Genomic DNA, 12,679 nt, shown 5'->3' on the forward strand with positions numbered 1-12,679 from the left:
TATGCCCATTTTGAAAAAAAGAAAAATTGAAGTGCAGAAAGTAACTTGCCCCAAGTCTCACAATATGTCAAGAATAAAAGGTATATGAACACACAGTTCCACCCAATAAATTTTCAAATGTTGGACTTCACATTTTTGAAAAGAGTACTTAAGAAAATGTCACTTGGTTCAACTTATTTCTAGTTAAGGTTACCTTTCCGGGTTTTGATGGAAGAAGGATGTTTGTATGCTGTAAATGTTCTACAGGACAAAGATTTTAGTTATTTGTTTACATGTGAAAATAAAAATGGAAATGAATATTTACAATCCAACAGACTCCAAATTACCTGCTGTTCCATGACCACTCGTGCGATGGCAGCTTGGACCACGTTGGTGCGATCCAGGCAGTCCATGCAATTAACACGAAAAATCCCTTCTTGTTTACAGATCACCCCAGCTTGATCAACCCTTTTCAAAAACAGTATGGGAATATTTTACAATACGAAATACTTTAATAAGTTTTTCCAAAACCACAATTCTTTAAATACAACAATAATAACAGCAGCATTGGTTATCAATTTGCTTGGAATATTGTGACACGGCAGGCACTACTGAGTCCCTTGTAGACACTGTTGCTAATTTACACAATAACTTGACAAGGAAGATATTCTTACCCCCATTTTGAAAAAAGACAAACTGAGGTGCAGAAAGAGTAACTTGCCCCAACTCATACAACTGCTAGGCAGACCTGACATAACCCTAAGTTATGCTTTTCTACACGTTTAAAACCAGAAGGCACTTTAAAACACCATCCTGTCCCTCCTTTTTGACTCCATGTAGAAATGCATCTAAACTTGCTTGAACAGACTAATTCATTTTGCCACCCAGTGAGGAGTCATGCAGCATGCCTTGCTCATCTAATTTCTCTGGCCACCCACAGCCTTAAAGTCTAATCGAATGTTCTCTTCTGTCCTTTAAGCCAATTTCTTCTTCCTACATCTCCCTCCTGTAATCTGAGAATCATTTCCCTTCTCGGATAATTTTGAAATGACTGAAAACTGAGACCAAGTACCTCTAATCCTTCCTTCTCACATTAGGGATGGTGTGAAAGAGGAGAAAGAGGAATGCAGACCATGGAGGAATAGAAGGAATTAAAGAGGATCTTACTCCATTCCATTCCATTTTGCCCAACCATCTGACACCTTTTCCCTGTTCAAAGCTAACACTGCCTAATAACTAACACTCTCTTGAAAAGGAGAACAGGAGTTGGGAAGCAAAACAAGAAAAACAAAAATGCTTTCTAAGCTTGCTGCTATTATTTTAATGCTTAGTGGCACCAGACAAACAATATGATATCACAGACCAAGAGTTTGTCAAACGGACTTATGAAATACATACCAACACCACTTCATGTCCAGAATAATGTCATAAATGGCATCTGTTAGTGTTTGAACATTCTCAAACTTCATTCCTCGGCTAAAATACATGCCAAAAGAAAGAAAAAAGTCTTTAATGACTTTCTTTTCTTTTTTTTAAACTTAAGGTATGATATTTAAGGTTGCTTGGAAAACTTAAAGAAAATTATTACTATAAATACATGAGGTTAACACTACTATAAATTATACAAGCAATTTTATAAATGTTTATAACTAATCTGCATTGTGAAAGAAGATATACTTAAGAATACACTGAAACATATCCCAGGCATCAGAAGCTTCTCTACCACCAAATTTTCAATACCCACGTTAGAGCCAGGATTATGACACGAGAAACTTGCTTTCAAAATACACACAAGTTACCATCAAAAAGATTTACCAACTGTTGTTTTCCAAGAGCAAACTCTAGTGAACTCTATCCACAGGGAAAGAAGTATTACTAACAGAATATAAGATGAGACAGCAGGATGATTTTTAAGTAAGAAGACTATTACTTCTACAGGCTCAAACTAAAGTGGAAAGGAAAAGCTCCAGAAGTTAACTGAATAACAAAAGGAAAAATGGAACTCAAGTCTTTAAGTAATTTTGGAAGAGAAAGACTGAAAATATTTCAGGAATAATTAAATTTTTAGCCAAAATAAAACCCATAGGAAAATTAAAACTAAGTAATCAAATGATTCTCCTTCCTTTTCTAACAATGATGAGAAGAAGAAATTTTTCTTCCCAATAAAGAGAAGAAAAACTAAGGTCCCTGTAGCAGCATCTACCACAAACATTGCAACTGATCAAAACTCCTCTCAGGAAGCCATCTTACCAGTGCTCATGGAAGTCAAATGAAACATAAGTGAGGTGTGAGTTGTTAAAGAGCAACACTTGCTTCAGGTAAGCATCACCAATAATTTTCTCTCTGCCTGCCTGGTCTACCAAGTTAATAATAACCTGTGAGAGTAAAGAGAAAGAAAAAATTCAGTTTAATCAGATGTTAGGCTGATAATGTGATTTTTAATGAATTTATTTGGAATTATGTTTTAGAAATATTTCATAGCCATACTTAGAAATTAATCCACTCAAGCATCAATTTTTTCCTGATAAAATTAGATGTCCATTTGTTACATTTACGTTTATACAACTGTTTACATCAATGACATTAACAGCTTTTTTATACATTATTTATTTACAATAACCAATTAGAATACATAATGAAAACAAGGTCCTTTATAATAGCAAATACTTAAAGTTTCTAGAATAATTTTTAAAGAAATATACAAGGGGCCGGCCTGGTGGCGCAGCGCTTAAGTTCGCACATTCTGCTTCGGTGGCCCGGGGTTCGCCAGTTCAGATCCCGGGTGCAGACCTACACACCGCTTGTTAAGCCATGCTGTGGCAGGCATCCCACATATAAAGTAGAGGAAGATGGGCACAGATGTTAGCTCAGGGCCAATCTTCCTCATCAAAAAGAGGAGGATTGGCAGTGGATGTTAGCTCAGGGCTAATCTTCCTAAAAAAAGAAAGAAAGAAAGAAAGATAGATACAAGACCTACATACTGGACACTATAAAACTTTGCTGAAATACATAAAAGAAAACCTGAATAAATGGAGAGACATATCATGGTGCCAGACGGCAAGATTCAATATTGTAAAGATGTCAAGTCTCCCCAGATTAATATATTCCACAGTCTGAATCAAAATTCGATCAAGATCTATGAACTTGACAAGTTAATTCTAAAGTTCATCTAGAAGGGTAAATATGTAGAAAAAACTGTGAAAACTAGTAATAAAGGATGATTTGTCCCACTGGAGAGCAAAACATACTCTAAATCTATAGCAATTAAATATATATATTTATAATATATATATTTTATATATATAAATTTATATATATAAAAATATAGTACTAGTGTAGAAACAGATAAATGACTCAATACAACAGAATAAAGAGCCTAGAGACAGACCTATGTACACTGAGGAATCTAAGATAAGATAACAATATCATTCTGGGAAAAATATGGACTATTCTATAAATGGTATTGGGATAAGAATCTACATGGGGGGGACAAAATTACTTTAGCTCCCTACATCTCATTATACACGAAATAAATTCTAGATGCATTAATGATCTAAATGCTTTTTCTTCAAGTTACAAAAAGCTAGAAGAATATTTGGGATGATGTTTCCATAACTGTAGGATGGGACATGACTTTCTAAGCATAAAATAAAAACCAGAGGGCATTAAAAAAAGGTGGACAGATGTGACAACATAAAAATTTAAAACCTGTAACAAATGACAGTATAAGCAAAGGTGAAAAAAACCAAAGGACTACTTAGGGGAATATACCTGCAACATAAAAACCAGTAATATATAAAGAGTGCTATACGTTCAGTAAGAAAAAAATGGGTAAAGGATACAGAGGAAATCCACAAGAGAAAACATACAAATAGCCAATCAACGTGAGACCACAACTTTGTTAATAATCATAGAAATGCAAATTTTAAAACAGAAAACTAGTTTTCACCTATACACAGGCAAAAATTGAATACTAAATATAGACAGCATTGGTGAATATATGGGGAAATGGGCACTGGCTCCCATTGTGCTGAGAGTGTAAACTAGTGTGATCTTTTTGGGGAGCAACAGAGTGGTAGGTATCAACTTTAATGAATATACATTGTTTGATCCAGCCATTTCACTTCTAGAAATTCATCTTATAAAGCACACAAGTGTCCCAAAATATATAAGACATGTTTCCTGGAGAATTTTTATAATAGCAAAAATTACATCCTAAAGGTCCACCAGTGGAGAAATGGTTAAATAATAAGCCATGAGATATTAAATGAAAACAATTGCAGAATAATAGTACACATAGTATAGCCCTCTTTTGACTTAAATATTGAATGTGTATATACGCATGTGTCAAGATTTGCTGCAAATGACAAATCACTGACTCAAATCTCAGAACAAGAAGTCTGGAGGTTGCTTAGTTCCAGAATTGCACAGTTCGGTGGTTACCGATACCAGTTCTTTCCATCTTTTTGTTCTGCCATCCTCAGCGTACTGGTCAACCCTCAGGCTAGTTCCTTCATGGTCTTGACATAGCTGTAGCAGTACCACATCAAATGCGGACACAATCACCACAGAGACTGTGGGTTCCTGTACCTCTTTCTATTAGAGCAGGAAATCTTTCCCAGAAGCCTCCCAGCAGACTTCCCCTCACACTAGACCTCACTGGCCAAACTGCCAACGAACAGACACAGAATTAAACCAACCAATCACTGGCAAGAGCAACAGTGGCGCCCTCACAACTGAGGAAGACCAACCGTGGGCCCGTCTCCCAGAGAGCAATTTCGAGGATAAGGGTGGAAGAGTGAACACTGTCAGGGTACTGCTGGAAACGAGGAGGTGTCTGTTTAATATATACGCCTATAAAAGTGATGTGTAGAAACAGATCTTTAAAGACAACAGGGAGCAGGGATGAGGCTATTTCTTCTGCTTCCTTTACACACCTCAGTATTGTTTCCATTTTTACAATGATTATGTGTTACATTTAAATTGTGGTTTCTTCTTTGTAATGCTATTTATAATTACACATATTGCTAACACATGAATTTATTCACATCATAAAATACTCCAACGTGGATAAAGGTCAAATCCTTCCTGACCACAACCCAGGCCCACAGCCTTCCCTGGAGGGACCTCCTGTTACTCGTGTGGGGCATCCCCTTTCAGCCCACATAAATTCATTCCCATATAAATGTGCATGCCATGGATGTATGAGAACATATATATGCAAGACAAGTACATATATATAAGAGACAGTTTTGTTTTGTGGGATTTTTTAAATAGTAACATACCATATGCTTTCTTTTCTCACTCTGTGATTTTAAGATCTTTCCGTGTTAGTACACACAGATCGACCACATCATTTTTAAGCAATTGTATTCAACACTTTAGATGTGCTCTGCTTTACTTACCCACTGCCCTCCTGATGAACAATCAAGGTTGCTTTTATGCTGCAATGAATGTTCCTGTACATACTTCCTTGATTGAACACATTTCTCTCAGGAAGATTTAAAACTTCTCTGTATTAGAGTTCCAGTTGCTCCACATCCTTGATAAAACTTGGTATTTCCCAATTTTTTAATTTTAGCCATTCAGATGTGTGAGTGGTGGTCTTAGTTTGCATTTCCCTGGTGATTAACGAAGTGGACCACCTTTTCATACGTGTATTGATCTTTTGGGTATGCTTTTTCATGAAGAGTCTTCTCATGTCTTTTCTCTAGATTTCTTTTGGGTTATACATCTTTTTTATGGATTTATAAGAGTGTTTTTATACTACTCTAGATATGAGTCTTTTGTCATATATATGTATTAAAAAATCTTAAATATCTTCTCCCACTTCATAAATTGCCTTTACATTATCTTAATAGTGCCTTTTAACAAATAGAAGTTATTTTAATAAAGTCAAATTTATCAATTTTTCATTATAGTTGGTGCTTTTTAAGTCCTATTTAATTTTAACAAAGTTTCAATGAATAACAAATGATAAAGTTTTAATAAAAATTTAAAATTTAGTAAAGTCAAATTTATCAATTTTTTTTCATTATAGTTGGTAGTTTTTAAGTCTTATTTGAGACCCAAGGTGAAAAATATATTCTACCTTTTTCTCTGTTTAACTCATCATATTTAGATCAATATCCATCTGGAATTGATTTTTGTATATGGTATGTAGGATAGATATCAAAAAGCAAAATTACTGGGCTAAAAATATAAGCATATTTTATTTTGATTGATAATACCATTCAAACCGGCTGTACCAACTCATGCTCACCTCTAGCAATGTGTGAGAGTTCTGATTTCCCCAAATACTTGCCTTTATCTCTTATTATCAAACTGTATAATTTTTTTCAGTCTAAGGGTTTGCTTTTTATTTCCTTGCTGGGACCTTCTCTGGGACTGCACAAAATTTATATCTTAGTTTTGGAAGAACTGGAGTCTATTCAATAATATTGAGGCTTTCCTTCCAGGAACATGGTATTTTCTCTCCATTTATTCAGGTTTTCTTTTGTGTTCTTCAGTAATTCTTCCCCCTCCCCCATATTTACGGTATCTTTTTTGTATGTTTATTAGATTCTAGATTATTTCTTCCTCTTTTTATTTTTGTTGCTGTTAGAAAAATGCATCCCATGGCATTACACGTTCAGACTGGTCACTGCTACTGGATAAGACAGTTACTGACTGTTCTATATTACTCTTGTATTTGAAATCTGGTCATCTTACTGAACTTGTATTTCACATAAGAGTTTTAAATTGATTCTTGTTTATATGATCACATTCATACATATGAGTGTATGAATACATAAGAAAGGTGGGCAGAGAAAGAAATATTGAAAGATACATATCCAACTGTTATCTCTAGGAGGTGGAACTGTATGTGGTACTGAGAGATGCCTTTGATTTCTTGCTCTAGGTACTTCTCAGATTATAAAAATTAACTGACAGTAGACTAATCTCATCTAAAAACAGTCTCAAGTAGCTGACTCAATGACAATTCTTAAAGAATATTAAGAATACTCTTAGCTTATGTGTTCTTCAACTTCATGACAAATGCCATTTTGCTTAATTATGAAAAGTACATTGTTATTTTCGTGAAATTTAAAGAAACAGATACACAATCATTTCTAAATATGAACATTTTGTTACTAGATCAAAGCCCACCTGTTTTTTGTAAATTTTCAGTTGTTCTTCGAAATGAGCACAGAAATAGGCAACAGTTTCCTTTTCACCTACAAAGAAGTGATACAAAATCTATTTTTCCTTCCCATGTTTAAGACAGAAATTAGTGTCTATTCCATCTTTACTCTTACTTTTAAATAATTTAATGACAGCCCAAATGGAACTAAGATTCTCTAAAACCAATACCTATATTTTAAAATGAAATGCTAAGCCAAATATTCTGATTTCTTTTTTTCCCAATTAGACTAAACTGAAACATAAAGTGTAAACTGTGAAATTATGACATGTATTATTTGCATATCCAGCCTACTTGTCAGAAAAGGTTTCATGTGGTTTATAACAAAAGAATAAAAATCCTCTAAAAAAAAGGATATTAAAAGTTGAAGTTTTACTGAAATCTCACGAATATAAATTAGGTTTTGAGAGAAAAATATTCTGTAAACAATTTTTTAAATCAACTTCATTCAGTAATCTAATTAGATTAACATGATTTAGCTATTCCAGTGCTCAATTTAAAATACTGGAAGAAAATTAAACCCCCAATATTTAAAACAAAACTTTCACAGTGAGACACTTGAGTAAAGGCACTTTATCTACTTTTTGTCAATGCTGTCTTGTTATTTCCTGCTTCTACAAATATTGGCTACATTTACCCTTTTCCAAAATTAAGCATTCAATAAAGTATTCTTCAAAGAAACAATAATTTAAAATCTGAAACAAGCTATGTTTTGCTCTACTGTTGGGGAATTTTTTTATTGTTAAATTACTAAAATTGTCAACAAACATTATTACTATTATTATATCACTTTCTATTAAATTTCACTATATGAGTTACTGTTTTGAATGAAGGATCTGGCAAAGCAAATCCAAAGCTATAAAGTACCTAACACTTTTTAAAGTATTCCCTCTGAAATCATCATCTGCAAACCAAATAATTGATATGCTTACTTTTGTCTAGCCGAGGTCTTGGATTATATCGATACCCAACCTGGCTCCAAAAGACAGGCACAGAGCCTCGTGTTTGAGTAAATGACAAGGTATGATTATGAACATGAATTAATTGCTCAGTCTCCACGTAATTTGCAACATTTCCATTTTTATCCACTCCTCTTCGTTTATAGCGCATTCCTATAAGCAAATTAAAACAGAAAACACCAACATTTTTTAAAAAATTACTTAGTCTAACTAGATTATGCTTCTTAACCAAATCTACGTCTTTCAGAATAGCCCTGGGGATCTAACGCGCAACTGCCAAGCAGAACAGTATCCACTTACCCAAAATCGTAACTATAGCATCATTGCTTTTTAAAAGTTGAAGCTAAGATAGTTCCTGCGAACTGAAAGAGAAAGGTTTTCCCAGAGGTGCTGGCACTCGGGAAGGATGGGTTACTGTGATACAGGCCGTCAGTGGGAACGCTGGGATTTAGAACCACATCCCAAGTGACTTTCTTCTCTTCTCCATATACAAACCTCCTTTCTTTCTCCTTTTCTAACTCTTCCCCATTCACCTTTCTCCAATAATTGGTCCCCAAGTACATCGCAGAGTCACTGAGTACTTCGAAACCAACTGTCTCCAAATCCATTACTGTCATCAGCACTTCAACTCATCGGCAGATTTTCTGTTCCGGCTGGGTGTGATCTGCACGCTCTCACAGCCCTCTACTCACCTGCTCTATGCCTACTTCGGCGTGAAATGAGAGCCACTAGAAATCGTGGGTGAATGTCATCTACACAGGTAGACTCCTGAGGGGGGGTTTCTGGGCTGCTTTTCTCATCATCAGATGATTCATTATAATTAACCACAAGTTCTTCAATCTGCACAAAACCTTGGATAATGGGGATAATCCAGAAGTCCACATCTGGTGTCTGAAAACAATATGAACATCATGTTGTTTCTATCCTGTCAGCACGGCTACTTTCTTAAACCCCAACGGTGGCTAACACATATTTGTCAGTTTATTAGAAGCAGAAACCTTCCATTCTTTAACCATATTTTCTGCTTACTGGAGAACACTAGGGAATGGAGGGAGGGAGAGGGTAGAGTGGAGAGGAGAGCCTTTCCTTTTCTTTATGGTGATCATTCAAAAAGAGCTTCCTGAGAAAACCACAGCACAGGAGCCAGACCGCGGAGTACAACTTCAAGCTCCAGCACTTACTAACTCTCTCAGGTAAATCACTTAACCTCACCACGCTGCCACCTTCTGCTTTGTGAAACACAAAAAACTACTACCTTGTAAGGTTGTGGTGAAGATTAAATGAGTAAGATGTAAAAAGTGTTTAGCACAGTGCCTGCCTTATAGTAAGTATTTAACAAATGTAGCTATTGTGATTATTTCTGTTGGTATAAAGAAAATAAAGCTTAATGGTTGATTTTAACTCCCAAGTGTATTAAACCTTTAAGAAAATATAACCACTCTCATCACTTTATTATGAAACACAGAGGTCTACTCTATTTTCTAGTTTAGAAAAAAAAACTTGCTTCACCAAGCTAAAATCCAAGTGGTAAATGAATCAAAAAAAAAATGCCTTTCCATAAATATCTTATTTTAAAAAGTCATCAAACATAATTAAGAGAGTATTAATTAAAGTTAGAGATTTCCTCTTCTGTGTCTTTCAGATTAAGAAGACTCACATTTCTCAACTGACTGTATGCAGGGACAGGAGACGACAAAAAATGCTCCAGAGAGCTGTTCTTCGTCCCCCTTTCTCTCCTATCTCGATGGCTGAATCTAGCCTTAACCTCAGCATCAACTTCAAACTCATCTCTTCTTCCATAATCATATTGTCTAGGTCCTACTTCACAGTTTTGTTTTGTTTCATGGAGCCTATGAGGATAGGATCTTAGGAAGGTGGTTAGAGTTGAAAATAGGGAAGTGAAGAGTCTACCTGCATTCACTATTCTTATCACCATTCCCACTATTTGCATTTTTATTCTATCAATAAATGCAAAACTCTTGACAGGAACAGAGAAATGTATGTTGTCAAATGCCACCTTTATTGCAAGTCATCAGTTTTAACTGGGTATCTGAAAAAACTCTGCAAAACATATTAGAACTTAATATGTCAGCAAATAGGACAAATACGCATTATAGACACCCTTATTTTTAATCCCCTACCCACAGAGTTTTGATGGTCATAGTTGATCAGCATCATAAAGAGAGGTGAGAACATTTTCAGGCCTCATTCACAAGAGAGGCAGGATAGATACCTAGTGTTAGACACCACCAGATAGTCAGAATCATTTATAGTAACTGCCACCAAGGGGGAGAAAAAGAAAAAGGTTTGAAATTTCTGAAAGGTTAAGAAAAAGATAATATGTGACACTACTCAGCTATCTGCCCACTTTGTGTACAGAACAGTAACTGGCACATAGCAGCCCTTCCAAAAAATCTTTGTTGACTGACTGGATAAATGAATTAATTGTCCTTGGACAGTCATAATTCTCCAAAACATGTGACAGACTAAAAGCAGAAAGTAATCATGAAACCAGAAGGAATCTCATGCGATAATCTCATTATATTCCCTGTCTTCCTTGAGTCAAATACTGGCAGTCTCAGAATGTCCTTGGAGATTTGTCTGCCCCAACCGCTAGAGGAGGAAACAGGAAAGATAAATGACTTGGTATCATTAAAGGAAAACTGGGCTTCAACATTTCCAATGAGCAATAAAAAATAGCTCCTTTACAGGAACTCTGTAGACATGAGTTCCCCAGCCTTAAATTACTACTATCCTATGAGAACCTGCTAAAAGATTGGCCTGTGGCTAGGCTGTGGTACTGTGAACTGCCTTAAAATAATGCCTTCGTTTTCCCCAGCTAAATAATTCCATCCTATAGGGGAAACATTACAGCGAGATTTTAAATTTAACACAATTAAAAAATATTTGCTTAACAACGATGACTAACTCAGAATATTTTAGAAACAACTACTTACACCAATCTCAGTAAGATCTTGTATCATATACTTATTCCAAAAAAATCGGTCATCAACCTGGGAAAGGCAGAGAATAAAACAGTTCAGAAACACATTGTTTCAGTTTTCCTACGGAAGCCAAACAGGTCATAAACTGTCCTGAGGGCAAACCCTGGTCTGAGCTGTGAGAGGTACCTTTTGCCAGAGGGGCCGGAGGTCCCTCTCCCCAGCACTCTGCCTCTGCACCGAATTGGTCAGGTCATAGGTCAAGCTATAGTAAAAGGATTCTGAGTCCATGAACATCTTCAGCAATTCCTCGAGTAATCTTCTCTCCAACTTCTCTTTTTCTTTACTTTCCTTAACCTGTAAGAAATGAATCTACTATTATTGCAGGAATTACACGTAAAGCACTATGTGGATAATATACAACTTCCTAGGGAAGAAGTGAAAATAACCCCAAGGCCAGGCAGAAACAGCACTTTAATGGGACAAGTGGTTTGAAAATATGCTTACTGGCCAGAAAATTACTCAATTTAAAACTAATCAAAGATAAATTCCAAGCCCATATCAATTAAATTCTTACTTTCTTTTTATTAGGAGCAGATACATTGGATTTAATATGCGTAAGGGTCTTCAGGAGAAACTTTGAGTCATCAGGAGATGGTATAATCTTCTCTGGTTTGTTAATTCCAAAATGATGCTTCTTACAGAGCTAAATAAGTAGGGAGAGAGAGAATTCATTATTATCAATATCTGCTTGTTAAATGTTCAAGTATGAGTGCAAAAGTGGATGCTACTGCTCGTGCACTGTGGTTAAAAGTAAATCTCAAGAGTCAGTAAAATCACAAGTAGACAACTGATATTACAAAACACAGCTGTGGTTTCAATGATTAGAAAGCTACAGTAGAGGATAAAGAATTCAGGACAGGATATACTTAGGATCTAGGGGCAGAAAATTCAGGTTAGGATTGTAATTATGGTAAGCTCTTATCTAATATAACTGAAGAATAAAATCCTCTGGTTGAGGTTTATTAATGCTTTGGAAATTGGCATCTAAGATTAAAAATACTGCAAAATACACATGTGCTATGCTTCAGGGGCATTACTTTACAGCTACCTGTGCTAAATACTCATTCATGCTAGTTAACTAAGTGTTTTGGTTGAGAAGATGTCAAGAGTCTGCTCTACTGGGAATCTTAAAAGCTGGACATTTCAATTGCGCTCTCTCCTCCTATCCTCACACACACTAATTAAATCAGCATAAAAACGTACTCTTTGAGGCAAGAGATTAGTTAAATTTGAAGAAGCAGTAGGTAGGAACTGCAAGGAAATGTGCAGTCCAACTAACAAAGGGAGGAAGAGGATGGCAACGTGTTAAGAGGAGGGCAACTAGCCGGTTAAAGTCAACAGTTTTACAGAGAATTTCATGTGGCTCAGCACACAAAGCAAATATTCAGAAAGGTACACAAGGATTCTATTAACCATATGCAGACTAATTCTATTTTTTCAACACTAATTTTATTGCTACACCAAGTGGCAGACTCCTGTTACGAGCTAATAGTTACTAAATGCTTATTATTAGTGTCTTACTTACAAAATAACTATTACTAGACAATAAACAG

The 12,679-nt window shown here is 35.6% G+C and overlaps 1 protein-coding gene across 8 annotated transcripts in view; it reads right to left on the reverse strand.

Annotated features, from left to right (window-relative positions):
- Nucleotides 1-12,679, reverse strand: part of INPP5F (inositol polyphosphate-5-phosphatase F) — a 96,511-nt gene that overhangs the window by 24,762 nt on the left and 59,070 nt on the right. For 5 of the 8 annotated variants that reach the window (XM_070482175.1, XM_070482172.1, XM_070482160.1 and 2 more), the window contains exons 4-12: nt 11,641-11,769; nt 11,253-11,420; nt 11,079-11,135; nt 8,814-9,012; nt 8,095-8,274; nt 7,129-7,196; nt 2,230-2,354; nt 1,378-1,455; nt 327-447 (exon numbers count right to left, since the gene is read on the reverse strand). In XM_070482175.1, the coding sequence (XP_070338276.1) occupies nt 327-447; nt 1,378-1,455; nt 2,230-2,354; nt 7,129-7,196; nt 8,095-8,274; nt 8,814-9,012; nt 11,079-11,135; nt 11,253-11,420; nt 11,641-11,769 (1,125 nt within the window). Of the gene's footprint in view, nt 1-326; nt 448-1,377; nt 1,456-2,229; nt 2,359-2,719; nt 2,914-7,128; nt 7,197-8,094; nt 8,275-8,813; nt 9,013-11,078; nt 11,136-11,252; nt 11,421-11,640; nt 11,770-12,679 lie in introns of those variants that run through there. The other 3 variants (XR_011493522.1, XR_011493524.1, XM_070482179.1) reach the window with 3 other exon arrangements.

The sequence above is a fragment of the Equus asinus genome, chromosome 2 (assembly GCF_041296235.1).
Source record: "Equus asinus isolate D_3611 breed Donkey chromosome 2, EquAss-T2T_v2, whole genome shotgun sequence".
NCBI classification, from domain to species: Eukaryota; Metazoa; Chordata; class Mammalia; order Perissodactyla; family Equidae; genus Equus; species Equus asinus.